We start from the raw sequence: 27,256 nt of genomic DNA, 5'->3' as shown, positions 1-27,256 counted from the left end.
AGTTGTTGGAAGAGAAGAAAATGAAGAGGTTTGAGGAGTTGAGAGTAGCCAAAGAGATGACAGGTGACAACTCAGTGTGCAAATGCCTAAAAAGGGAAGGAGAAACTGTTGCTGACCTGGAGGAAAGATGGAGAGAGGCAGACATGGAGGATTGGAGGCAGAGGTTGGTGAGGGGCTCTCAGAAGTGGGAGGGAGCAGAAGGCTCAGTACAGGGCCCAGCTGTTTGCCTGGGGAAGACAGCTGATGGGGGTGCACAGTGGAGGCCCCCTGGAGGGGAGGAGGAAATGTGGTCCCTTCTATCACCACCACCCCCGTGTGGTTTCTTCAGCTCCCTGCCCTGGAGGAGCTGGCAGCAGCTTGACGCCTTGGTGGCCCAAGCCAGACACTCAGCTTTGGAAAGACTAACCTGAATTAGGAGACACCCACTCCCCCACTGCATTTGTCCACCCAGTGGTCAAGTCGTCAGTTTCCAAGCCCGGCTCTGAGATGCCTCGAGTGTTAACTGAGTCGAGCCTCGTCCTGTATCCATCAGGATCTGGGAGGCTCTGAAGCACGGTTTGGAAGGAAGAACGTGAGGAGAATCTTTGAAGCCGAGGGGCCAGGAAGAGAACATCTGAGCAAAGCAAAGAGCCCTGGACATGCTCAGCAGTGGGCAGATGTCCAGAAAGAGCCTAGAGTGGGTTTCTCCCTGGAGTACCAGAGCGTGGCACTCGATGCAGGCAGGCACACCCCTGCCATGCTGACTCAGGCATCCTGGCAAGATAGGGACACGCCCAGGTTGGGGGCAGAACTGACCTTCCCTGGCCATGTCTGTCATCAGGAACAAACGAGCGAATTGTATTCACTGCAAAATGCCTGAAACAGCAGCTCAGTATGGCCTCACCAGGGAGGGGTGTTCAGGCAATCTTGTTCAGGCAAGAAGAGACACAGCTGCTGCCTCCACACCCACGGCCCTTTGCTCCAAGAAGGTCAGAGTCTGCTGCCAGCTGCTGATGGAAGGTCCCGGTTGCCTGCCGGGGAGGCCGCCGCTGGGGTGGTTGCCCCGGGTTGCCCAGGAGGTGACAGAGCTGGAGCCAGCCAGGCAGTGGTTGAAAGGTGGTCCTGGCTGCAATCCCAGGGCCTGCCCCTCATAGTCACCAGTGCTGGTAACTTCCCTGAAGCCACATCCGCCTCTAAGGCTATGGAAAGGACTCCCCTGTTCAGCTCTAATGAGATGCCCACTCCCCCATTCCAGGGAAGACAGCTGCAGGGTTGGATGTAGGGGTGGCATCTGTGAGCTGCCCCTGGGTAAGAGTTTTCCCTGACAACCCACTGAAGGGGGCCTGATAATGAATGGCAGCCAGACAGCTACTTTCTGGAGCGCCCTTGCATCCCAGGGTCCCCTTCCGTGGGGCAGCCTGGATCTAGCCTTGGGGCTTGGGGGCAGGGCAGGGTATCCTTGCCCCAAACACTGAGTCCTGACGAAGGACACTCTTCATTGTTGTCCAGCCCCTTGGAGCACCAATCCCCTTCGGGGCTGTCCCTCACTGTTACACAGCAGCCCTGCGGGTGAGTTCAGAGAGCAGATCCCGCCTCCTGTCCCTGAAGACTGGAAACAGGTGCAGTGGTAGGAAGCAGCCGCAGGGCTCTCGGCTGGGGGGCCTCTAGCTGGCTGGGGGGAAGACTCTTGGGCCATCTTCAATACCATTCCTTCTCCGTAGAGTCAACCTCTGTCCCTCCTGGGGGGTGGAGGAGGGGAAACAAAATCTCACCACAAATGTTACATTGGGAAATCTGAGGCACCCAAAGCCTGGGAAAAGAGGGTGCTTAGCCGGACCACTAAGTCCTTCATAGAGTGACACGCCTAGGATAAAGGAAGAGGTAAAAGGTGGAGGTGCTGGGGAGAATGTCCTCAAGCACCCAGCCCTGGATACATCTGGCTGCTCACTGCTGCCAAAGGAAGGAGAGGAAGGGAGCCGGCCCAGCCTGCTGCCAGCCCCCTCCAGCACCCTGGGGCCTTCCTCAAGGTACTAGTCTCGGAGGAACTAAGTAGAGGTTCAACCCTGCCTCTCTTCTCCAAACAGGGGAACAGGCAAATGCCCGGCTCTTTATCTCTTCTTTCCCATCTCTAGCCTCATACCAGCCGGCACCTGGCAAACCTAGGTACCTCGGAGCTAAGAACAAGAGAAGAGGAAAGTGGGGCAAAGCCGCCTCTCCCAGGGCCTCCCTTGAATTTGAGGCACTGCCGACACACAGAACGTCCTGAGCTTTCTCTAATCCTGCAGAGAGGGCATTAGAGGGGCGAGGAAACCCAAGCGGGGATTAGGAGGTTTATCTAAGATCAAGCAGGAAGGTTCCAGCAGAACCCAGATGGCCTGACTTGCACTCCAGGTGTTTTGCCTTTTGTGAGTGAGGCCGTTTCTTTGGCTTGGCCTCACCTGTACTTACCTGGACAAATGGACTGATTTTACTGGAACGTGTTCTAGTGTGGGAAGAGGTAAAGGAGGGCACTTGAACCTAGTGCACACTGATGTGCTAGAAGAAAAGATGGATGCATGGAATGGCAGCTCCAGTCCCTGCGTGCACACATGGGAAGGCTGGAGGTGTGGGCCTCAGGGTGTGCAGCCGTGCAGACTGGAGCTTGGGTGGTGGGCCCACTCCCCTCGGTTCTCCCAAGCAGGAAGCTGGCATGCACTAGTGATGGGTTTTACGTGAAGCAACACGGCATTTATCTATTCTAGTGGGCACCAAACACCACAGCACACACATGGGACCAGCAGGAGAGCCACCCGTAGCCAGGGCTTGTCTCAGAGAGAAGGCAGAGCAGACAGCTGTCCCTTCCCGGGAGAGGCCTGGAGCACAGGGGGCAGGTGGAGTGGCCAGCAGCGGGCTTGGGGAGGAGGCTTCCAGAGCTCTGCTGGGCTTTCCTCCTCTCTTCTCATAGGAAAGACTGACTGCGTATCAGGTGCTCCCTTGGCATTTCAGGGAGCCTCATGACAACTCAATAGAGGATCCAGAGAAGAGGAGCAGCATGAAATCTGTTTCTGTGAGGCCTTGGGCCTGGTGCTCATTTGATTCACCATCTGGTTGCCTTTTGGTGGCAGGCACAGGCCAGTTTTCCCATCTGGGAAGGGCTTCAAGTGTGAGTGCCCTCCCTTCTTCCCCAGACAGATACTCAGAGCCAAGCAGGTTTTATTCCCCACCAACCCAGTGACACTCAGGTGCTCGGATGGAGGCAGCTCTGATGCAGGTGTAGTTATTTGCACGACGTACACGACACAAAGAATGGATGGAGTCGCTCAGTGATCACAAAGGAACCCGCAGACCAGGACACCATGGCACGCAGACACATGGGGGCGCGCAGCAGAAGCGTGGGGAGGGGCGGGAGGCAAGGAGGCTCTGGGGGGTGGCCCCAGCCCCAGTGTCCGCAGTCCGTCCCAGCCCCGGAGTACTCTCCTTCCGGCGGGGGCTGTTGCTGGGAGAAAGGGTTGGAACGACATCCACCACGGACAGGGAGGAGAGAGCCCCACGGGCGACAGGCACTTCCAAGGGAGCTGCTGGGAAGCCCCTCCAGCAGTGCCCTCTGCTGGGCATGACGGGCTGGTGCAGTCAGAGAGGGTGCTCGCGGGGTGTGCGGGCGTGTGTGCACGTGCGTGTGTGTGTGTCGCAGTCTGCTCTTTCACTCTTAAGGAGGGTGGGAAGGGCTGAAATCTGGACCTGACAGGGGCTCAGTACAGGGAATTCTCACTGCATGTGTATTTTTCTGGGATGGTTTCTGTACCAGAAATTTCCATCTAGAATGCCAATCACTGTAAATGCCCGTTCACCCTGGCACCTGGAGAGATGGGCTACGTGAAGCACCTGTTGCTTCCTTGACCCCCCCCCCCAGAGCCGCTTGCGCAGAGGGTACATGCAGTGGCAAAGCTGTGCAAGGCCCATGCTGAATTCTCTTTTCTCCGCCAGTCCCTCCTCAGGGCGTTTCCCCTCAAACTGGGTTAGAGCCTCCTGGGCTGTGGGGCCTCTGGCCCCTCTTCCCCTCCTTCTGGGGTTTTGTCTTGACCTTTTAGCTGAAGAACCTGCCATATGCCCAGCCCTCCTCTTAGCCAGGACTCTGACACACTCCCCTTCCCTACAAGTTGGGAGATTGGTCCCTGCAACCCAGAAGCCTCAGGGTTCTCCCTGTTCCCTGCAGGGCTCTTGCTGACCCACAGGCATCAGGCCAGGACGGTGGGCAGGAGAGCGCTTTGCATAGGTAGGAGGTAGGAGTCTGCCGGAGGGTGTTTCCCTCTTCACTGCTCCAAATGCCTGTGAGTGGGGCAGGTGGAACTGGTTCATTTGTATATGTCTGTGGGGGTGGTGGGGTGGGGTGGGAGGGGGCGGGAGGGGTGTTGTGTTAAGGATGGAGTTAGAAGGAAAATGGGAAGAAGGTCCTTGTCTAAAAATGAACTACCCCTGTATGGTTTCCCTGATGTAAAGGGTGATATATTTGTACAGTAAAATTTATTAGACTAGATAAAACCAAACTAAGAGTCATGTCAGCGGGCTGGCATGTCAGTTTCTTCCGGGTTGAAGAGAGAAGGGGTGTTATTCTAAGAAGGATGAAAACCTAAGTAAAAAAAGGAAGACTGAACTGGATGAGGAGCCTGGAGGGGCTGTGGGGGTGGCATCGCACCGTCCTTGCCTTCCCCCCGGCTGGGCCTAGTAGGGGGGCGCAGGCTCTGTCAGCAACGAATCCCAGGAGCTAGACAGATGGGAGAAGAAACTGACCGGGGACGTTCTCTCGGTGGCAGCGCGGTGGGGGCCTCGGGGGGCCTCCCCTGCTGTCTCGCCTTCCTCCTCTTGAGCCCTAAGGAAGACACGGCCCCTCTTTAAAACAAGCCAGTGCCCACCTCCAAGGCCTGGTCTTCCTCCCTCACCCACAGGGAACAGGCGCCAAATACCTCCCCGTCCAGACCTCCCGGACCCCTGGGTGGTGCTTAGCAAGGAGCCTCGGCGGCTTAATCTGAAGAGTTAAGGCAGGTCCACTCCATCCATGCCAAGCAGCCCCCAGGGCCTGTGTTAAGGTGGTTTCCCGGGGAGGAGGGGGTTTGACAGGGCTCCTGGCCCCAGCTCTCCACTGCTGTTGTTCCCACGCCAGCACGTCAGGGCCCCCGTGACTCAGAGGGAAGCAAGAGCTCCTCCCCAACCATTTCCCCTGGATTTCTCTCACATGTGGCCCAGCTGTAAGAGGTCACGTGTGTATTTGAAACACCAGGGGGTCAGTTTCTGATTAAAAATTCCTTCCTCATCTCTCCCACCCATCCCCCCACAGACTGCGCAGTGCGCTGGCCCTCCCCACACTTACCCAGGCTCCTCTGCGGGTCTGTCTGGGGTCTGCCGTTCTTTTAGCTCAAGCTGAGGGAGGAAAAGCCTGAGGGTGAGAGTAGCCCCCAAGGCGGAGCTGTGTTCTCACATACCCTTTCTTTAGAGAAGATGCCCTGCACACCCCAACATATCCCGGTGTTTGTTCCTGTTTGTTATCCCCTTGTGGCTTTGACATTAGAGGTCAGTACTCTCTCCCACTTCCATCCACACACTGTCTGTCTGTAGGTGCCTGGTAACTGGCTAAGAGCTCTTGACCAGACATCCATGCCAAGGTGTGGCCGCGCACCTGTCCCGACCCCCCTCCGTGGCTGCCCCCGGCTCACCGTGGTGGGCTTCTTCAGGGCAGCAAAGCGCTCCTCCCAGCTGGCCGTGGATTTCTCAAAAGCCTCATGCCTCTTGATAAGCTTCTCCACACTGTCCACCGTGTGTCCAAAGTCCCGGCTGGCCAGGTAGGGCTCCTGGGCGATCAGCCACGCTTCCGCCACGGAGGCGTCCCGCGAGAACTGGCACACCTCCAGCACTGCCAGGGAGAACAAGCCGCAGACCCCCCCACGGGACCCAGGGGCCCGTTAGCACCCAACGGTCTGCCCCTGCCAGTTTGGGGCGGCTCAGCAGAGAGACACGAGGGGGGTGGTTGGGCAGACGGCCTGCTCAGGCGTCCCTAAACGAGGGGACACCCTGCTCAGAGGTGTCCTGCTGCCTGAGGCCACTGCATCCCCACCCTGGGCTCCTACCTTGTCTAAAAGGGGCCAAGCAAGGATCCTGGCCCCTCTCCCCCCAGCCCAGGCTGTCTCCCATAATTGTACTTTTTATTTTTTTAATTTTTTGTCTCCCATAATTGTGTACAAGCAGCCGTGGTGCCGGTCCAGGCCTTCTCGGCTCATCGCTCCCACACGAGCTGAGGGCTTTTCCCCACCACTCCTGAGCTTTCTCCTGCGGGAGCATAGAGCTCCTCCCCCCACCTGACACATGCGGGGACCTTACGCTGACCCCTCCCCAGGCCACAGCTCTACAGCTCTACAGCCCAGGCACCGGGCACGGGGGATGGGGGTGCAGAGGGCATGCAGGGAGTGGGGTGCAGCAGATTGGAGGTGAGCATCTGGCATCTGCGTCTGCTCTGGGTTAATGCCCTTGCTGTTGATGGTGCTGGGACAAGCTCCTGTCTAGGCAGCGGTGACAATCCACAGCCTCAGGGCATCGACTCCTCCCCCCCACCCCAGGTCCCAAGTTCCCTGGCTCCAGAGCTGCACTCACACATGGAGAGCCGATCCCAGCGGGCCTCCCACTTCTCCTTCATCTCCCTCCGCCTGGACACCACCTGCCGCAGCTTCTCGGTGATCTGCGGGGAGGGAAAGGCATGAAGCTTGGTCTGTGGTTCCTCCTCCCTCTGTCTGAGGCCATGTGTGTGGAAAGGTACTGGGAAGAAAGCTGGACTTGGTCTTGCAGACTTGGGTTCGAGTCTCAGCCTTGCCACTTGCCAGCTGTGCAGCTGCGGGCTAGCTACTTAACCCTTCTGAGACACGCGTGCCTCACCTGAGAAATGGGGGTCGCCATCCCCGAAGGACACATGAACCACAAGACATGGGGGTGTCATGAGCCTGCTCGCCCCTCCCAAGTGGCCAGCTCCTTGAGGCAGAGAATGGGGTTCGTGTTGCTCTGGTTTCTGAGATTGTTCAGTGAAAACAGATGAGCCTCTTCCGAAAACCATGACCCACCTCTCCCTCCCAGGACGTGGCCTGGGCCACCAAGAGTGGGGACAAGACAGGGACAGGCGCTGCCCCTTACCTCCTCCGAGGCCTGGTGTTGCCGCTGCAGCAGGGACTCGCCGAGCTCCAAGCAGGCGCTAAAATTCTTGGCCCGGGTTTCGATCTCTGCCTTGATGCCCTGGTGGTACTTCATGAGCAGTTCCACAGAGGAGACATCCCTGCCGGGCAGAAGGACCAGGTGGGGGAGGCATTTGGGGGCAGAAGGAAACTCTGGGCTGGAGCCACGCTGGCCTGCCAGGTCCTGAGCAGGGGGGGTTCCCGGCGGCCTCCCCACTGCCTCTGGGCATCTGGCGCTGCCCCCACCCCTCTTTCTGGGCGGCCAGGGAGCCCTCTGCTGACCCAACCCCAGTGGGAACACTGGGGTCTGGTCTCCCACTGGTCAGTAGCTAGAGCCTCGGCGGGGAGGCGGCACCCCCAAAAGATGTCTGGGGTTATATTGTTTGGCAATAAAAAGGAATGAAGTACTGATACATGTTATAACATGGATGAACCTTGAAAACATTATGCTAAGTGCAAGAAGCTTGTCACCAAAAGCCACATATTACAAGATTCCATTTAGAGCAAGTGTCCAGAATAGGCCAATCTAGAGAGACAGAAAGCAGATTAACAGCCCCCTGGGGATGGGAGTGGAAGATGGGGAGTGACTGCTAATGGAGACAGGCTTTCTTCTCGAGATGATGAAAATCTTCTAAACTTAGATAGTGGTGATGGCTGTACAAATCTGTGAATATATTAAAAACCACTGAATTGTACCCTGTAATGGGAAATTTTATGGTATGTGAATTATATCTCAATAAAGCTGTTAAAAAAAAAAAGTCTGGCCATCAGGACAGGCACCGTGGGGGCAGAGGGACGGAGCTGGCCCAGCAGTAAGTGCTGAAGTGACACACTGATGTGGGAAACACAGTGGAGACAGCTCTGCTGGGGCCCTCATGGCCCATGTGATGCCCCCCATAGACAACGGTCCCCCACATTCCAGCACTGGGATGAACAGTCCTGGACCTGCCCGCTTTGGACGTGGAAGCCACTTGTTTTCACTGGCCGCTGCCCCTGGAGTAGAATCTAAATGACGGATGCTGTTCTTGCCACAGTCAGGGCTCCCCTTACTAAGAAATGGTAGATCCTTCCAGTGGAAGCAGAGCCACTCCATGCCTGCCTGGACCCAGCCTCGGGCCTCAGGACCCCCGGGGCTCTCCGTGCCTCAGGGAGAAGCCCCAGTGCAGCACCCTGGCTTGCCCCCAGCCCCTGCAGCGGCCCCTCACCTGGGCCTCTCCTGGGTCTCGATCTGCCGGATAATGCTCTCCATCCAGGAGAGGAGGTCGCGGGCCATGCTGAAGAAGCGGAATTTGTCGGCCGTGTCCACCAGCTGGGTCCGCCGCCCAGCACAGGCGTTGAGCAACGCTTGCCACGCGGCAGACACCTCCTGCTCCTTGTTCTGGATGGCGTCTGCCTTCTCCCCAGCGTATGCCGTCTGCAGGCGGGCGGCCACGTCTTGGAACTGCTGGACCTGTTGTCGGGCAAAACCAGACCTTGTTCCCCAGAGGTGTCTGGGCCTAGGGCGGGCACGGGCACCTGTCTCCACTGGCCTTCCTCCCCAGGAAACTGCTGGGAGGCAGGACCTCAGCCTCCCGTCCAGCGGGTGCTGTGGGAGAAAGCTCCTTGCCTACCCAAGGCGCTCCTTGGGCTTTGATGAGGATTTGGGGCTCTATGCCCTTTGATCTCCTCTGAAGGACAAGAGTAACTAACTGTATCAGGCCTTGTTCTAAGCACTGTATGTTTATTAATGCTTTTCATTTCTACAATAACCCCATGAAAGAGGTACTATTGTTATTCCTGATGTTCAGACAAGGAAACTGAGGCACAGGGAGGTTAAAGGGTGTGCCAACGTCACTCACACTAGCAAAGGGGTAGAGCTGGCTTTGAACGGGGCTCCTGAGTCCACATTCTTGATCGCTATGCATGCTGCCTCTCCAAGAAGGGGTACCTGAACCCCTGTTTGAAGCCAGCCCCAGGGACAACGAAATCTCACTCACGAGCCAGGCTCAGTGGGGCTATACCTGTCTCAGGCCCCCCGTCCCCCGACACCAGGTCCCTCCTCCAGCTGGAGGACTAACCTCCAGGAGAACCTCTGCTGAGTTAATTGGGGGTCCGACCAGCTTTGGTGCTCTGCTCCTGTACCCCATTGGGCCAGTGTACCCCACTGGGCCAGTGCAGGCTGCACAGCCCGGCTCAGCTCTCCCTACTCCAAGGGATGTCCGGCAAGCCCTGGGCAGCAGGGCCCACTGCCCTTGCCCTTTCTATCATCTGAAACTCCATGGGACCCAGAGGGCACCAGTGATGGGGAAGGGGTTCCAGGCAGCAGACCTGAGGGCACCCCCAGCGTCCATGTGCAAAGGGGGAGAGACTGGTGGTTAGAAACGCGGAGCCTAGGGCAGGCTGCCAGGACTGGGACCTGGCTCCACGGCTTTGGATCCATGGATCTCGGACGACTTATTTAACCTCTTTATGCTGCACTTTCCTCAGCAGTAAAACGCAGGAAATATTAGTACTTACTTCAGAGGATGGCCGTAAGGAGTAAATGGCCGTATTGCTTAGAACATTACCTGGCCTGGGAAAAGTGCTCCATCTGTGTTAGCCAAGCATATGGTTGTCCAACCAGAGAAACTGAGCTTTAGTGCATTCTTTGGGTGGGGTTTTTGGGAGGATTCAGTTTAGAGAACAACTTCAAAAGCTAAAGAGTATCTGGAAACCTCTGCTCCCTGCCTTCCTGCCCTGAGCTGGTGCCTCTCTGAAGAGGCAGAATCCCTAGTGCCCATTCTCAAGGGGAAAATCTGACATCTAGGGGCCCCGGGACCCCCGGGAAGCTGGCCAGGGGGAAGACAGGGCAGGCAGGTGGCCTGGAGCCTGGGGGTGAACAGCGGAGGGCGGGAGGCACCTGCACGGCCAGCAGGTGGAGCTCCCGCTCGAAGGCGGTGTGCACGCGGTGGAAGGACTCGGCCGTGCTGGCATCCAGCCCCACGTCCTCAGGCAGCTCGCGGTGCTTCTCGTCGATGAGGCCGAGGATCTCCGTCCCCGTGTAGAAGTAGCGGTGCAGGTCGTAGGAGGCGGCCAGCAGCTGCATGCGCGTGTCCATCAGCTCCAGCAGGTCTGCCCACATCTCGTTGAGCCTGTCCTCCCGCTCGGCGATGGCGGCGGCCTCGCTGTGGCCCGCGTCGATGAGCCGCTCGATGACAGCATTCATGTTGTCGACCCGCTCCTGCCCAATCGCCCCCGTCTCCCGGGCAAAGTCCCGGAACTTGTCCCTGAGCAGCTGGACAGGGGGAGACAGAAATTTGGTCGTGGGGCCTGGGATTGTGGTTGGGTGCCATCACACCCCAGCTGGAGATGCCCCCAGGTGACCCTCACACTGCCTGGAGATGGGCTCCCACGCCTCCCCCGGGGCCAGCTTGGCACACGACATTCACACCCTGTGCTGGGCTGTGACTGCATCTCTGCAGCGTTTTGTAACTGGCCGGGGAGTTGTGTGTGCCTGGAATGACCACTGGCTTGTGTCTACCACAGCAGAGGAAGAAAGTTAAGCTGTGACTGTGGCTACTCACAGTGACATGGTCAAAGTCTTGTCCCATTTCTGGGGAAGAAGCCACCCGCTCCTTTTCCGCAATCCACTGCTCCAAGTCGTCAGCCTCCCTCTCCAGCTGGAACAGGTGGTACTTGTTCTCCAGCTTCCGCTTGCGTTCCTCTGCCATGTCCTTCAGCCCTGCGTACTGCTTGTCCACTTGCCCCTGAAGTCGGATGATCTGTTCCCTGGAATTCAAACCCAGAAAAAGGCCCGAGAGATGGTAACAGGGAAGCCAGAGCAGCCAGCTCAGAAGAGCCGACATACTCCTTCCCCTCAGCCCTGCAGCAGGGGTAGGTGGGACAGTGAAGCACGGGAGAAACGACAGCGACCTTCCCGGGGAAGAGCTGGGAGATTTGGCTGGTGCTTGCCCTTCTGCTCAAAGGAACCACCCCTTGGACCATGATGCCTTGAGGATACAGAAGTGTAGCCCTCCTGGAGTTGGTGCCTCTGCCCTCCACTCATGCTGAGAAGCCCACAAGGACAAGTGCAAATGGTGAGCTTCTCTAATATTCTTCCAAGGAGGCTGATGGAACAGTGCATTCCAGCGCAGGGCTGTGGCAACAGAGTGCCCTGCTTAGCTCTTCAGGCAGGGACATGCAGTGCTGGGGGCTCAGTCCCTGGGACTCTTTGAGAGATACTTGGGGTAACTGCTGAGCACCCACTGCCGTGGATGCCCTGAAGGCAGCAGGTGGCAGGGCTGTGACTGGGAGGTGGCCTGAGGCCCAATCGGCTCCCCTTCATGCAGTCTCCACACAACCGGAAAGGTTAGAGGGGTATGTGTTTTCCACCTTCATTCCTATAAAATGCTTCTGCTGAGATACTACAAGGTCCTGAAGTGCTTCTGGGTCATAAAAAGAAAATTAAAATTAGTCTTCAGTATCTCCTAGGAAATTCTGTCTTCAGAAGGACTGGAGCTCTCAATTAACCAGAGGGTGATTAACCCAAAGGATAGCTTTGCTATTCCATTCTCTGATGTTTTTGCAAACCAGGACTTAGCCCAGCTGACATAAAACCAAGATATAAAATGGAATCAGGCCTATCAGCAGTCCAGACAGCAGTTTTCTCAGACCCCTATTCTTTGGGAAAACGATTCCCATTTCCCCCATTTAAACCTGTATGGATATTGGTTGGTGGGGCCCAAGACTGGGGCCAAATCGCCCCAGGAGGTGGCACGCACCCCTCGGGGTGGCCTGCAGACAGCAGGCTCTGGGCCCGGCCGGCCAGCTGCTTGATGTTCCTCCCATAGTCCTCCACGGTGCGCTGCTGCCGCAAGTGCCGCTTAAGCATCACGAGGGCGCCCTCTTCATCCTGGGAGGCAGCAGAGGCGTCAGTGTGTGCGAGCTCAGCAGAGCCCAGCTCCCTCGTGGGATACCCCAGGAGAACCAGGTGTGGTCCCTTCCTGCTACTCTCTGCACTTCCCAGCAGCTCCTGTAACCCACCTTCCTGCCTTGACATCCCTGATTCCTATCTGATACCTGTCCAGCTCCAATGTTCCTTCCCCTGTGGAAACTTCCTTTATTCATCCAGCTTTTACAGACCCTCTCACCTCACCCCTTACCCCCTCCCAGCACAAAAAAGGTGAAAAACCCTTGGGTTGAAATAAATCTAAGCTGGCAAATGCGGCACCTGACTGCAGTATGTGTTTTGTAGAGTTTTTTTCAAGGAGGCAGGGCGTCCCCAGAAAGATGCACCAAGGGAGAGTGGGGAGACCTCTTGGGTTCCCCGCAAACCACCCACCCCGCCCCACCCTGCCTCACGCCTTGAACTCCTGGATTTCGACAATTCCCCACTGACTGCTCGCTCCCAGCCCCAGCTCTCAGCTGCAACTTCTGGCCCCGCAGACCTTGGGTGTCTCATCAGAGATGACGTAGAGCTCCTGCTCGCCGATCCAGGCCTCAGCCTCCCCTGCATCCAGGTAGTACTGCTGTGCCTCGTTGGCATCCCGCAGGTGCTGCAGGCGTCCGGCCGCTGCCTCGCGCAGCGTGTCCCACGAGCCCTGCAGGTAACCCAGGCGCTCCTCGATATCCTGGCAGTCGATCTCTGCCGCCTCCACCAGCTGGTGCCCTCTCTGCAGCACGTCCTCGATCCGCGGTGCATGGCCCAGGATCTCGTTCTGCAGCGTCTGCAACCAGAGGGGAAAGGCTGGAGCCCTACACTCGGAGGGGAGGCTGTGCCTGCAGGGGCAGCTCCAGGTCTGACCTCCTCAGCCCTCTGGCCCCTCCCTTTTACGGAAGCAAGACCAGAGCAGCTGATGGCAATAAGAGCTGCCACTGACCATGTGTTGGGCAGGGTGCTAACCGCTTTATAAGCACCCTTCCCCTTTAACTTTCGTGTTAGCCTTATGAGGTTAGTGCTTGGAAAGTGACCCAGTGAGGTCATTTGCCAAAGTAAAGGTGGCAGTGAGTGGCAGAGTTGGGGTTGGGTTACAGTCTACCAGATTCCAAAGCCTGGCTTGTGACTGCTCCCTATTCTCTCTATACTTCAGAGCTTGATTCTTAGGTGCATGTGTCAAAGGAAAGGAGAAATACTTTTCAAATGGACTTAAAAAAAAAAGACTTATTTATTTATCCACCCCCCCTCCACCCCCATTGTCTGCTCTGTGTCCATTTGCTCTGCATTCTTCTATATCTGCTTGTTTTCTCTTTAGGCAGAACCAGAAACCAATCCTGAGACCTTCTGGAGTGGGAGAGGTGCTCAATCTCTTGCACCACCTCAGTTCCCTGGTCTGCTGGGTCTCTTATTGTCTTTCCTCCGTGTCTCTCTTTATTGCGTCATCTTGCTACACCAGTTCTCTGCTCGGGCCAGCTTGCCACATGGGCCAGCACTCCTGCGTGGGTCAGCACTCCACTTGGGCCAGCTTGCCTTCACCAGGAGACCTCAGGAATCGAATGCTGGACCTCCATGTGGTAGACGGGAGCCCAATCGCTTGAACCACATCTGCTTCCCTTAAAATGGCCTTTTGAGGGAAGCGGACTTGGCCCAATGGATAGGGTGTCTGACTACCATATTCGAGGTCCGCGGTTCAAACCCTGGGCCTCCTTGACCCGTGGGGAGCTGGACCATGCATGCTGATGCGCGCAAGGAGTGCCCTGCCACACAGGGGTGTCCCCTGCCTAGGGGAGTCCCACGTGCAAGGAGTGTTCCCTGTAGGGACAGCTGCCCAGCGCGAAGGAAGGTGCAGCCCGCCCAGGGATGGAGACGCACACATGGAGAGCTGACGCAACAAGATGATGCAACAGGGAGAGGCACAGATTCCCGGTGCGGCTGATAAAGATAGAGGTGGTCACAGAAGAGCACACAGCAATGGACAGAGAGAATAAACAACTGGGGGGTGAGGGGAGAGAAATAAATAAATAAATCTTTTTTTTTTTAAAGGCCTTTTGATGTCTTATTTGAGCAGCTTTTGCTCCATGTAAAAGAATAGTCAACAATTGCTCCTTGTTCAGAGTTTATGTATTTGGTTTTTATCCCCCTGTGGCAGTTTGATTATTTATGAATCCCAAAAAGAGAAAGATAATATTTATAAGCTAATCTATTCCTCTGGGTGTGACACCCTTTCATTTTATTAAATTCAGTTGAGGGGCCTTTTGATTGATTAGACTATGTCAGTAAGGGGTGACTCAGGTTGAGCACCCACTGCCTTGCATATATGATATAAACAGACTCATATGGACAGACAGACACAGGAGGAGACAGCCCTGTCATTTTTTATCCTGCCATGTGACGGAAAGCAGAATGCTCAAAAAGCTGAGGCCCCAGGAGAGATGAGCCATTTGCCTGATAGCTTACAGTTGAATTTGGGAAGAGAACGAACAGCTGAGACTGATATAGGAAGCCCTGACAGACAAGCCCTATGCCAGCTTGCAGCTGAAATTGGGAAGAAGTGGAGCATCTGAGCCTGAGAGAGAAAGCCTGAAGAGGAAGGAGAGACCAGGCAGAGATTGCCTACCATCTTGCTTCAACATGTGGCAGGTTTCTTTGGTGAGAAAGCACCTCTTCTGGTGTCTTGAGTTGAGCTTTTCACAGCTTGGGAACTGTAAGCTTTTACCCCAAATAAATCCCCATTATAAAAGCCAACACATTTTCTGGTACTTTGCATTGGTAGCCCTTTGGCAGGCTAAGACAAAAGTTGGTACCAGGAGAGTGAGGTCATGCTGCTTGCAATTACCAAAAATGCTGGAGCAGTTTTATGAATGGGTAAGGGGTGTTTTTTGGAGGAATTGTAACATACTTAACAGAAAAGGCCTAGATTGCTTTGAAAAGACTGCCGGTAAGAATATGGACCCTATTTATTGGAATTGTAGTTGGTGCTGGGTTTAAGATATATGTAGGGGATTTGAATCTCTGGACTGACAATATGACACCCAGGCCCAGAGCCTCAACAGACTTCAGCTCCTACACTTTGACTTATTGGACTTACTCCACTCAGCTAACATGGAGTTGAAGAAGGTCAACCACCACAACATGGAGCCTAGAGTGTCTACAACTAGAAGCGGGAAGAGTGCATCCAGTACCCATGTGGAATCTAAGCCCTCACTTGACATAGGTGTGCAATGGACACAACCAATCCAATGTCCACAGAGAAAATGTGGAATGGGTATGGGAACGGTAGCCATGAGGGCTGCTGGGTGTGGGGAACGGGAGGAAGAGATGAGATGTGGAGGCGTTTTCGGGACGTGGAGTTGTCCTGGATAGTGCTTCACGGACAATTATGGGACACTGTAGATCCCCCCAGGGCCCACTGGATGGAACGTGAGAGAGTCTGGGCTATGATGTGGACCATTGACTATGGGGTGCAGTGATGCTCAGAGATAAACTTACCAGGTGCAATGGATGTATCACGATGATGGGAGAGAGTGTTGCTGTGGGGGGAGTGGGGGGCGGGGGCGGTGGGGTTGAATGGGACCTCATATATATTTTTTAATGTAATTAAAAAAAATAATAAATAAATATTAAAAAAAAAAAAAAAGAATATGGACCCTAAAGTTACTTCTGATTTTCTTTTTTTTTTTTCTCCTGCTCCCTCCTTTAACTTAAAAATTGTGGCTGTAACTGAGCTTCCACAAAAATTGTGGCTGTAACTATCACCTTCTAGCCCAGATCCCTCTGATGGCTGCTGGGAATTCTGTGACTAGATCAAGTCAACTGGAACCAATGAAAACAAGGGCCTTGCACCATTGCCGGGCTCAAAAGCCCTGTGAACAGATGTCTGCTGCTTTTATTTTGGGGATGGAAATGCTCTCTGCAATGACCTTCCTTCCCCAAAGAGCTGCAGGGCCACCTGGCCCCTGCTGCTCTTCTCTGGCCTCTTAGTTCCCAAGGTCTCCATGCTCACAGCTGGGAGCTGCTTCCTTCTCCACTTCCTGACCCAGAGAGCACACCTGGCAGGAGGAGGGACGGTGACCCCAGGCAGCTGGTCTTCTTGAGGATGGAGGTTCCCTCTGCAACCCTGACACCAGAGGAAGTGCTTAGCATTTGCTCATTTCCAGGACTCTGGCCAGGGCCACAGAAGTTTCCTGTTGGCCCCAAAAGAGAGTAGAGCAGCAGATGGAAGTATGCTTCAATGGCTCAGAGGCCAAGCTCAGTGGCTTCCAAATGGGGCTTGCGGAGCCTATCTGATGCTGCTGCTGTCAGCAAGTTGGGGCTGGGGAGGAGGGGGCCAGGAAGAGCTGGTGCGGGGAGGCAGGACTCACCTGGTTCTTTTTCATGAACAGCTGCACAGTTTGCAGGTTGGTGCCATAGTCGGCTGACTGGGCCAGAGGCAGCCTCTCCTCCACCCAGAGCTGTGGAGACCAGAAGGCAGGGCAACAGCTGATGATGATCATGGCCACCCTTTCCCAAGCATGCATCGTGGGCCAGACAAAGCTTTGCCTGCAGGGTTTCCCTGGGTCCTCCTGACACCCCACCAGGGTTTTGCCCTCATTTTACAGATGGGGCATTTTAATATTTTAAATTGAGGTTCCAAATAACTTCTTCCTGGATACACATGGAGGGTAAAAGAGCTGGATCTTGATCCCAAAGTCCATGCTCTTAGCCAGCACAACTAGCGATGTGTATAATGACTTATTATTCCAAAAGCACTGGTTTTACTTTTATATTTAATGTAACCATCACAAAAATCCTATGAGATAAGGAAGGGAAGTGACCAGGCATCTGCTGCTCTGGGCCATGGCCAGCTAACCCTGATGGCAGCTGCTCTGTCGGGCGTGGGGGGGCAGGGATGGGGCAGCCCACGCACCGTCTCATCCTCTAAGTCCCGGCTGATCTGCAGCTTGGCTCTGGATGATTCCAGCAGCTTCTTCCTTCTCCCCAGGGGCTCCAGGAGGTCCAGGAACCGCTTCTCAATGCTCAAGTCTGCCTCGCCTGCCTCCTCTCCCAGAGAGGGCACCTGGGCAAACAGCTCCCCCAGCTCTTCCTTCCGCACGTTCACCTGGTCCTCCACTCGCTGGGAAACAAGAGGAATGTCAGCACCAGCCTTGGCAGTTGGGCAGCCCCTTCCTCCTCTGCATTCATTCATTTCCCACCCATCCTTTAAGGCCCCATTTGAGCTCGGCCTCCTCCGGGAAATCTCCCTGGATGCCCACCCTCATCTTTGTCTCCTCTGAGCACCTGTCCTCTATTTCTCAGGCATCCTTTTATTGACCCATTTAGGATCCCTATCTTACCCACTGCAAAGGGGTTGGAGACAGGTTATTCACAAGGAGACACTTTTCCAAGAAATAAACACAAGTCTAGCTATGAGGAACAGAAGGAGTATTTCCTTGCAGGTTTCAGATTTGCTCCCCAAGATGCCTTCTAGTTCTAATATTCTGAGTCTGAACCCACTCACGTGCCTTCAGTTTAGCCAACATCCGGTTGACGCTGGTCAGGTCTTTGCCTGGGTCATCAGACCGCAGCTGGTCCTCCATGGCACTGATCCACTTGTTGAGGTCTGCCTGGGTCTGCAAGCGCAGGTCAGAGCTCCTGGCAGCTGAGAGCTGTTGGGCCTTCTCCCGTGTGGTGGCCTGTAGCTCATCCCAGAGCCGGTGCAAGGCTTCCAGCCTCTGGGACACGATGGTTATAAACTGAGGCTTCTCCTCCATCAGTTGCTTTCCTTCCTGTGTGGGGAAGGAGAGCTCATGTAAGGGCGTTGGCAGACTTGGGGACAGTCCTGCTCCATGTGGTTGTAACTTGCCACCCAGCCAGGAGGGCAGTAAGGCAAAGACCCTGCCTGGGACTAAGGTGAGGCTCGACTGAAAGACCCCAGAGACCCCAGGGTTATTTGGAGTGGCAGGCAGGGCAGAGAGCCGACCAGGGATGCAGCTGGCAGACCAGGGTCACCTGGTACTAAAAAAATCCTGAAGAGTCAAGGTCCATCCAAGTACAACCAGCATGGAAACTTCCCTTTCAGCCCCACCTTCTCTTTTCCGTCTTCCCACAGGTTATGCTCTAATCTTTGGTGATCTCTTTTCATTTCTGAGGTAGCCTTGTTTGATTTCTATCTACCTAACTGTGTCTTTTGATGGTAGGTACAATATGACATGACTTGGGCCTAGGGATATATACTAGTACTAATAGCTAATATTACTGAATGCCTAATAATTGCCCAATGCTATTCTAAGTGCTTTATATGTCTTAAAGAATATAACGCTCACCACTCCATCCTATAGGTCAGGAGTTCTTAATCTTTTTTGTTCCACAGACTCCTTTACCAGTCAGGTGAAAACCACAGACCCCTTACTAAGTCCACACTATACTGTGTATTAGTCAATAAATATATCGACCTGTACCAACCCGTCCCCACAAGAATTTTTTTTTAAAATTTAAATTCAAGCTCATTGACTCCTTATTAAGAACCCCTGTGATAGGTAGTAAAGAGATGGAGGCCCAACAAGGCAAAGGGGCCAGGCTGTCTGGCTTTGGGTTGCACCCTCAGCCACAGTGCAATGTGGTCTTGGATAGACCCTAAGCCTATTTCGTAGTGGACAACCATAGTGGAAAGGCTTAAGGATACGTGATTCCACGTCTAACTCCAACCACCTTTTAACTGTGCCACTGGGAAAGTTCATTCCAGAGGGGTTCCCTTGGTTCCCCATCTTTGAAGGGTGGGAATGACCACCACCCACACAGTGAGGGTCATGGTGCCCCTGGGCCACTCTGGTCTTCCCCTGCCCCTGGGCAGGACAGTGCTGGAGCCCTGGTAGGAAGAATGGACAGCGAGCAGGGGCGACTGCCCTCCTGGCCCTGGGCTCTGAGGCTCTAGGTAGGCATCCTCAGTGTCCTGGGTTGTCCACAGACTCCAGTGAGCCAGAGGAGTCACCAATTCAGACCAAGCTTAGCAAGACTGGATGTATCAGGAATTCTGGAAGTTTAATTACTATTTAGAGAAGTTGTTTTCAGTTCCCAACTCCTTATCCTCCCGCAAGTTTCAAGATGGTTTCTATGCCCCGGAAAAAGCCCCATTCCAGCAAGCATAGCTGAGCTGAGAGCTCATACCGCTTGCTTTACTTACTGCATCGACATTCTCTAGCCACCCTTGATGGGAAGCCAGCTCTGCCACAAATGCCTGGTGTTTCAGCCATTTGTTATGAAGGTTTCGTGCTTCATCGTAGGAGACATCCTGGGATGTCAGCAGCTTGTCGTTGATCCAGAGAGAGAGCTATGGGCAGAAAGAGTGAGTCTGACTCTCCCCGAGTGTCTCTCTTAGACCAGGAGCCCAGGAAGGACCTGCTGTCCACCCCTGGCTGCAGGAGAAGTCCTCATGACTCAGTGGGCCAAGGGGAGGAAGTATGAGCACAGAAAGAACCAATCTCCAGCTCCGGATCTCTAACTCCTAGCACAGGAAACTTGTGTGGTCCCAGGGCTAAACCACAGGTACTGGAGGGTCTTCCTCACTAGAGTGTGTGCAGTATGAAATCAGGGATATTTTATTCTTTGCTCCTTATTTCCAGGACTTAGGATAGGGCCTGGCCTATTGCAGGAACTCTGAGTGTTTACTGGATGGATGGATAAATCCATCCTTTGGCAGTAGAGTAAGAAGTCATTAATAAACTCAAAGAAAATGTTAGCTGAGGAAGAAGCCAAGGACAGATCCTATACTTAACAATGAGGGAAGATCCATGCTGAGCACCCAAAGTTAAGTTTCCAAGATGTCCTGGCGCCAAACCAAGCCTGGATGGTGTCCAGGACAGAGGAAGATGAAACAAAGATATGTGGGCTAAGAGGAAAGGGGTATGAAGATGAGAGAAAGAAAGTGGTCAAGGAGAGTCCCATTCTACATGGGAACGATTGTCAAGTGGAGGAGCCCAGGAGTGCAGGTTAAAGACCTTCCCTATATAGCTGGCCTGGGGTCAAGCAAGGATCCTATAAGCCTGTAGTTATCCAACTGGGAGGCTTATTTAAAATATTGCTTTTTCTCTCTTAGCCTTTAAGGTACTGATTCACCCAGGCCTGAGTGGTGCCTAGGAACCTGCATTTAACTAGGGCCAGAACCGACTACATGATTTGCAGGGCCTAGTGAGAAACGAAGGTTCAAAATGATTAAGAATTTCAAGAGGGCCACAGTAGAGTAATCAGACATGGGGCCCTTCTAAGCACAAGGTTGTACGCCCGTGAAGTGGCCCTGATCAGGGCCCTAGATGGTTCTAACAAGGATTGTCCTCAGATCATTCTTTGAAAAACCCTTAGACTTGGCAAATTAAAGGATGGCTATTCAGATCTGAAAAAAAAAAAAGGCAGAACCAACAATTGTAGAAAATGATACCTGCTATCCAGTGCTCAGGGTTTCCCACTCGTGGAATCCCCAGGGGTACCTCCAGGGCACTTTGCTCCCTGAAAAGTGGCCCTGCCTTGCTGGGGCCTCACCTCCTGGCAGTTCTGGAGGAAGTTCTGTAGCTCCAGGTTGTCTCTCAGAAGATCTGAGGCCTCCTGGGCCTTATCGTGATTCTTCCTGTGTCTGGAAGGGAAGCAGAAGCCGTAGCCACGGCAGCGCTGAGCGGGGGGTCCTCACCCACAACCACCGGCCCCAGTCTGGCTCAGAAGGCTCCCTGACCCTGGGGCATGGGAGTACCTGTCCTCGATCAGCTGCACCTTCTCCGTGATCTTGTCCGAGTAGAGGTTGCCGTCAGCTACCAGTTTGTTTCCAGAATCCACAGGACTTAAGACTTTATCCCGGTTGTTCTCCATAGACATCAAGAACTCTTCGAACTTCCGGATCGCAGCCTTTGCAGCTTCGAAGGAGTCTGGGGTCTCCAAGTGAGCCAGAGTGTATTCCTGTTGAAGCAAGTTTCCAGACAAGCTGAGGAGGTGGTCAGGGGACTTCTATGCCACATGTAGCCAGAGAGACTAGTGTGAACGGCACCTCTGGGAGTTGTGGGAGGAGGAGGCCCTGCTCCCAGGCCTTGCCCCTGGCCCAGGGCCCCTGGTCAACCCGTGTCCCTAAAGCCCCATGGAAGGCAACCGCCCAGGGGACATCTCAGTTCCCTTGCCTTTACATGGCCTGGGAACAGGACATGGCTTGGGACGTGGGCTGGAGAAGGCAGCTGATAAAGAGGATTTCCACCCTAATAGTGGCTTCAGAGAGTCCAGAGTTTGGTCCCTGAGCCCTACACAACTCATTTGTAGACTCATCTCTAGTGCCTTTGCCCTGAGAGACCTCCCCGCTCTCCCACCCCTAGCCCTGAGTGCCTCTTTCTACCTGGTTGCTGAGGATGGCTTCAGCCTGCTTGGCATCTTTCTGGAACTCCTGGAAGCCGAGGCACTGGGTAAGGGTACGGCCTCGGCTCTCCCACATCCGGCACAGGGCGTCCCAGCCGGTATCCAAGCCCTCCAGCCGCTGGCCCAGAAGCAGGTACTCTGGGTCTGTCTGGCCATGGATCACCTTCTCCCCAGACACCTTGACGTGCTGGTAGCTCTCCTGGTGCCCATCAATCTCATCCTTGATGGCTGCATGCTGTTGTAGGAGCTGCTCAGCCTCAGGGAGGGACTCGGGTGTGTCCTCGGAGGCCACGGCCTTCTGGGCCATGGACAGCCAGGCCTGGAAGTCATCGAGATCCTGCAAGAAGGCCTGCAGCTGGCTGGCCTCGCCCAGGGAGGCCTCCTGGCCCTGCAGGGCGCGCTGCAGACCCTGCCACAGCTCCTCCACATACGCCTGCCGCCGGCTAATGTCCTCATTCAGCTCAGGGTGTGACTCCTTCAGCCTCTGCGCCTCATGTTCCAGGGCACCCACGCGGGCCTGTATGGCGGCCACGTCACGCTCCAGCCCCGACAGCTTCCGCTGGATGGCGATGACCCCCGCCAGGTCCCGGCCCAGATCCTTTGTGGACTCCACCACCTTCGTCTTGTCTATGATCCACTTGCTGGTCTCCTCACAGTCCACACAGTAGTTGTGCACCCGGAGGGCCGAATCTACTGCCTCCCGCTGCTCTGACACCACAGCCCGGAATGCCTGCCACCTGTGGGAGCAGGGAGACAGCCCGCAGTCAGCTAGGGGAGCCGGGGGGCATGAGAGGGTGTGGTTCTCCCCCCAAAGGGCAGCCCTTCCAAGATTTCCCACCAGAGTCTTTGCCACAGCCCTTACATGTTGAAAAAATATGGACCAAATAGACTGAGGGGGAGTAAATTTCATTTATCTAAATTCCCTAAATTCCCTAAAGATATATATATATATAAAACTGCCGAACAGATCTTCTTACTCAGCAGGAGGCAATCTACAATGTGACCCCAACCAAAAATAAGAGAACATGACAATTAGGGTGTGCAAATGTACAATGCCCTTAGGTTTTTTGGGTAATACTGGAAATAGTTACAAAGCTAACATTATTAATTTCAAGGACACTTCAGGACACATGGACCCCAACTGCCCTAGAGGAACCGTGCAAATGCCCAAGGCCCTGAAAACATCATCTTGGAGCTAAAGGAAAAGAGGTCTAGTGAAGAGGGGGAGGAAGGAGAGGAAGAAGTTGGAATTAAAATGAAAATAGATAACATAATTGTCAAGTACAGTACTCCTATGAAGCTGGGAGATGCGCAAAGTTCTGGTGAGTGTCTGAGGGCTTGGGCTTGATCCGCAGCACACAGTAAGCACAGGCCACCAGGGACACCTCCCTTGGATCCAGATTTGCTCATTCTGTAGCATTACACAACATATGCACACTAGAGTATGCTGTATGCTCATTCACTAATTGAACACATCTTTCTTGAATATCCACAGGGTATAATTATGTTAGATTTCAGGAGAATACAGCTATAACAAGTTTACAAAATGACAATACTGTACAGTAATAGGTACATAGCACAGAACAGGTAGAGAGGGAGCAGGGAGTCCTGAGGAGCAGTGGGGGTGGGGTGATGCTGGCAGGTTTCAAGGGGTCATCTGAGTCGTGGCTCAATGAAGAGATCGCCACTGCCCCCACTGGAGAGAATCATTGAAGGATGGTATAGAAGTTTGATATGGTTATGTATGCCAAAAACAGATATTGGATTATGTTTGTAAAGTGGTCTGTACCCGAGCGTGATTGAATTATGATTAGGGCTTTGATTGGGCCACATCATTAGGGTGTTGAGTCCCTGCCCCTTGGTGGTTGGGGACCCACAGATAAAAGGCATGGCAAAGGTCAGAGTTGAGGGTTCTTAATGTTCGAGTTTTGATGTTGGAGTTTGATGCTGAAGTCTTAAGTTGGAGCCCCTGAGAAAGAGACAGAGCCATTTGCCTGATAGTCTACTGCTGACCTTGTGGAGAAAACAGAGGAGCTGACCCTAGAGGAACCCAGAAAGCCTGAACCCTCACAGAGGTTGGCAGCCATCTTGCTCCAACACATGAAAATAGACTTTGGTGAGAGAAGTAACTTATGCTTTATGGCCTGATGATCTGTAAGCTCCTACCCCAAATAAATACCCTTTATAAAACCAACCAATTTCTGGTGCTTTGCATCAACACCACTTTGGCTGACTAATACAGATTTTGGTACCAAGGAGTGGGGAAGTGCTTTTGCAATTACCAAAATGCTGGAAAGATTTTATAAATGGGTAAGGGGTATTTTTTGGAGGAATTGTGAGATGCTTGGAATAAAAGACATACAGTGCTTTGAAGAGACTGTTGATATCAGTATGGATGCTAAAGAGACTTTTTATGATGTCTTAGAAGTAAATGATGAAACTATTATTGGAAACTGGTGGAAAGGCGATCCATGTTTTAAAGTTGCAGAGAATTTAGCAAGATTAACTCCTGGTGTTTTATGGAAGGCAGAATTTGAAAATGGTGAGCTTGGGCATTTAGCTGAAGAAATTTCCAAAGTAAATGTGGAGAATGCAGCTTGGCTTCTGCTTGCAGCTTATAACAAAATGCTAGATAAGAGAGATATACTGAGGACTGAACTGTCAGGCACAAAGAAAACAGAAACTAATTCTGGAAATTCCAAACCTCTGGAAATCAAGCTCCCAGATGAAAGTGCCCCATTGGAGGATTTTAACTAAACTTGGAACTTGTAAATCAGGTTTGAAGATGCAGTTTTCTAGGAAAGACTTGTAGAAAGTCTTACTGTCTGATGGCTTGGACCCCTGCTTCTTGCTATGTGAAACCAACAAGCTTTTAGAGAGAGCTGTATGAACAAAACCACTGTCAGCCTGGAATAAAAGACATGGAAAGGAGAGATTGAAGGAGAAACAGCTTTAAGAGGAAAACCATGGAAGCTGATACCTGGAATTAGGACATCACCTTGGGCCAAGAGAGGAACCCCACCCATGTGTACAGAGAGGGTGAGTTTGTCCCAACAGTTGAAGAGGGTGGATGTTCCCACCCGATGTTCTGGAAGAGTTTTGCCACGCCAGGGTACAGAGAGGGTGGAGCACATTCCCCAACGATTAGGGTGGTTAAGGTCAGCACCCCATAGGTCTGAGAGGGGTGGACCTGCCCCCAAAGGTTAGGGAAGGCTAGGTTGTCAACTCATTGCTCTGAGAGGGTTGAGCCTGTATGCCAAAGTTTAGGGGAATGTTGTCTTCACATCACTGTGCTACGGGGTTTAAGACTCTAACCCAAAGATTGGGTAAGGTGTGGCAATCACCCCAACATTCTTGGAGGGAGAGGTCTGGAACTTGGTCAATATCCAGATGCTGGATGAGGATGGAACCAAGAAAATAGCCATTGGGCAAGCCTGTGGAAAGGGTGGGTTCCCATAAGGCACCAAGGAGAAGAAACTATCATTTTAAGAATGACTCTCAGACTGAAATCAAATGGAGGACACACTAAAGGTTTATTGAACTGTAGAGGACCCATGATCCATGTTTCCTTCCCAATTTCTCCTTATTATAATGAAAATGTTTATTCTTTGTCCATTTGTGTATTGGAAACAGATAAATTGTTTTGTAAGTTTCAGAGGTCTATAGCAGACAGGACTTTGCCCCAAGACAAAGTATATTTCTTTAAAATGACTGTGATATGATTTAGTACTTGCATTGTTACTAATTTAAGTTTTTTTTTCAAATATTATAATATCTTTCTGGAATTCAGAGGGTGGAGTGTAGCAATTTGGTATGGTTATGAATTCAAAAATAGATATTGGATTATGTTTTTAAACTGGTCTGTACCTGAGAGTGATTGAGTTATGATTAGGGCTTTGATTGGGCCACATCATTAGGGTGTTGAGTCCCTGCCCCTTGGTGGGTGGGGACTCACAGATAAAAGGCATGGCAAAGGACAGAGTTGAGGATTCTTAATGTTGGAGTTTTGATGTTGGAGTTTGATGCTGAAGTCTTAAGTTGGAGCCCCTGAGAAAGAGACAGAGCCATTTGCCTGATAGTCTACAGCTAACCTTGTGGAGAAAACAGAGGAGCTAAGCCTAGAGGAACCCAGGAAGCCTGAACCCTCTCAGATGTTGGCAGCCATCTTGCTCCAACATGTGAAAATAGACTTTGGTGAGAGTAGTAGCTTATGCTTTATGGCCTGATATCTGTAAGCAACTACCCCAAATAAATACCCTTTATAAAACCAACCAACTTCTGGTGTTTTGCATCAACACCCCTTTGGCTGACTAATACAGATGGGGACCACAAGTATCTCATTTATCTTTGTATCTCCAGCACCTAGGGGATGCAGATTGAGGGACTGGGCAGGTATACTGCAGCAATCCTCAGGCATGACAAGAGCCCCTAGTCTGGTTTGAAGGACAAGTTTGCAAAGAGAAGTGGGAGATAAGGCTGGGGGGGGGGGGGGTGGGCAGTTTCAGGAATATTATGAAGGAGAAGAGTGAAAGACTGGAAGTTTCTTGGCTCCCCTCCTAGACTGTGAATTCCCTAGGCCTGGCACATAGATGTTACTCAGTAGAGCCTTGCTGAATTCAGCTGCTCTAAGGCTGGGGAATGCAGAGGAAGGGAGCTGAAGGTATTCTCCAAGTCGGTTTGATACCATCATGACAGGGAGTAAGGCACTCTGGGGCTGCGAGACCTCCTGGCCCTGTCTGGAAGCCAAGGGTCTGGCTGTGTCCCAGGCATGGGGCCCCAAAGTGATTTTCCAGATCGTTCCTAATGTGGCCTCATTACAGCCACCATGTCGCGGTCACACAGGGGGATAGGCTGGGGTTTGGGTCTCCGTTTGACTCCCAAACCCACACTTTCCCTCTTCCTCTATAACACCATCTCCAAGATGGTAGATACGTCAATAGAGCTACTTTAGTAAGCACTGGTCAGGCCACATGGGGCCACTGGGTTGGCTCTGGCCCAGAGAGACTAAGAAATTATTGACCAACTGGAATGCATACTATGGAAGGTGAGCATGCATTCAAGAAATGCTTGAATGACTCATATGTACTAAGCTTGGAAGGAAATATTTCAGTTTTGTCTCTGTTCAGTCACTCACTAAGCATTTATCATGCAACTTTCAGGTGCCTTGTACTAGGCACTGTTCTTGGCAAAGGAGAAGCGGCAATGAACAAAGCAAAGCCTTTGCTCTCACTCAAGTGGGCGGAGGCAAATAAGTCTCTAAAACATTAAGTGGTGATAAACGAGATAGAAAAAGTAAAGTAAGTAAAGGAATAGAGGGTGAGGGGGTTGGTGGGAGGGAGTTACATGCTACATTTGATGGGATGCTCAGTGAGGGCTGCTCTGATAAGCTGACATGTGGTAAGCTGAGAGCTAAATAAAGTTAGGGAGTAAGCCAAGTGCATATCTGTGGAAAGAATATTCCAGACAGAGGGAACCTGAGACAAGAATGTGCATGGTGTGCAAAGTACTGTGGGTAATGCGTAAAGATACACCTCTTTGTTTGCTTAAAGGGTAGAAAATTTCTTCAGCACAAAAGTAATTTTAATACAATGCAGAGTGTGATGCTCGAAACCAGTACAAAGGAGGAAAGGATAGTTTCTCTTTTGGGAAACCAGGCGGAGATGAGCCTAGACTGGCTTAACGGACAGACAAGACTTGGAATATGTAGTCGGAGGTGATGCACGCTGGGAAGAAGAGCAGCTGTATGGAGGTAAGCCTGGGTTTGGAGGTGAAGAATGACAGCCATCATTAAAAATATCAGAAGAGCTATCACATGGAAGAGAAACAGAACATT

At 52.9% G+C, this 27,256-nt stretch overlaps 1 protein-coding gene across 2 annotated transcripts in view; it reads right to left on the bottom strand.

The window, feature by feature from the left end:
* Positions 1-27,256, bottom strand: part of SPTB (spectrin beta, erythrocytic) — a 131,490-nt gene that overhangs the window by 9,549 nt on the left and 94,685 nt on the right. The window contains exons 16-32 of one of the 2 annotated variants that reach the window (XM_071213871.1): positions 21,404-22,160; positions 20,777-20,979; positions 20,572-20,662; positions 19,220-19,366; positions 17,562-17,825; positions 16,967-17,173; positions 16,422-16,511; positions 12,572-12,850; positions 11,906-12,036; positions 10,709-10,913; positions 10,045-10,419; positions 8,372-8,616; positions 7,129-7,267; positions 6,598-6,682; positions 5,667-5,863; positions 5,324-5,373; positions 4,747-4,825 (exon numbers count right to left, since the gene is read on the bottom strand). In XM_071213871.1, the coding sequence (XP_071069972.1) occupies positions 4,747-4,825; positions 5,324-5,373; positions 5,667-5,863; positions 6,598-6,682; positions 7,129-7,267; positions 8,372-8,616; positions 10,045-10,419; positions 10,709-10,913; positions 11,906-12,036; positions 12,572-12,850; positions 16,422-16,511; positions 16,967-17,173; positions 17,562-17,825; positions 19,220-19,366; positions 20,572-20,662; positions 20,777-20,979; positions 21,404-22,160 (3,544 nt within the window). Of the gene's footprint in view, positions 1-4,462; positions 4,826-5,323; positions 5,374-5,666; positions 5,864-6,597; positions 6,683-7,128; positions 7,268-8,371; positions 8,617-10,044; positions 10,420-10,708; positions 10,914-11,905; positions 12,037-12,571; positions 12,851-16,421; positions 16,512-16,966; positions 17,174-17,561; positions 17,826-19,219; positions 19,367-20,571; positions 20,663-20,776; positions 20,980-21,403; positions 22,161-27,256 lie in introns of those variants that run through there. The other variant, XM_071213872.1, reaches the window with a different exon arrangement.

Source organism: Dasypus novemcinctus, chromosome 3 (assembly GCF_030445035.2).
Source record: "Dasypus novemcinctus isolate mDasNov1 chromosome 3, mDasNov1.1.hap2, whole genome shotgun sequence".
NCBI classification, from domain to species: Eukaryota; Metazoa; Chordata; class Mammalia; order Cingulata; family Dasypodidae; genus Dasypus; species Dasypus novemcinctus.
This window is presented reverse-complemented; position numbering and strand designations above follow the sequence as displayed.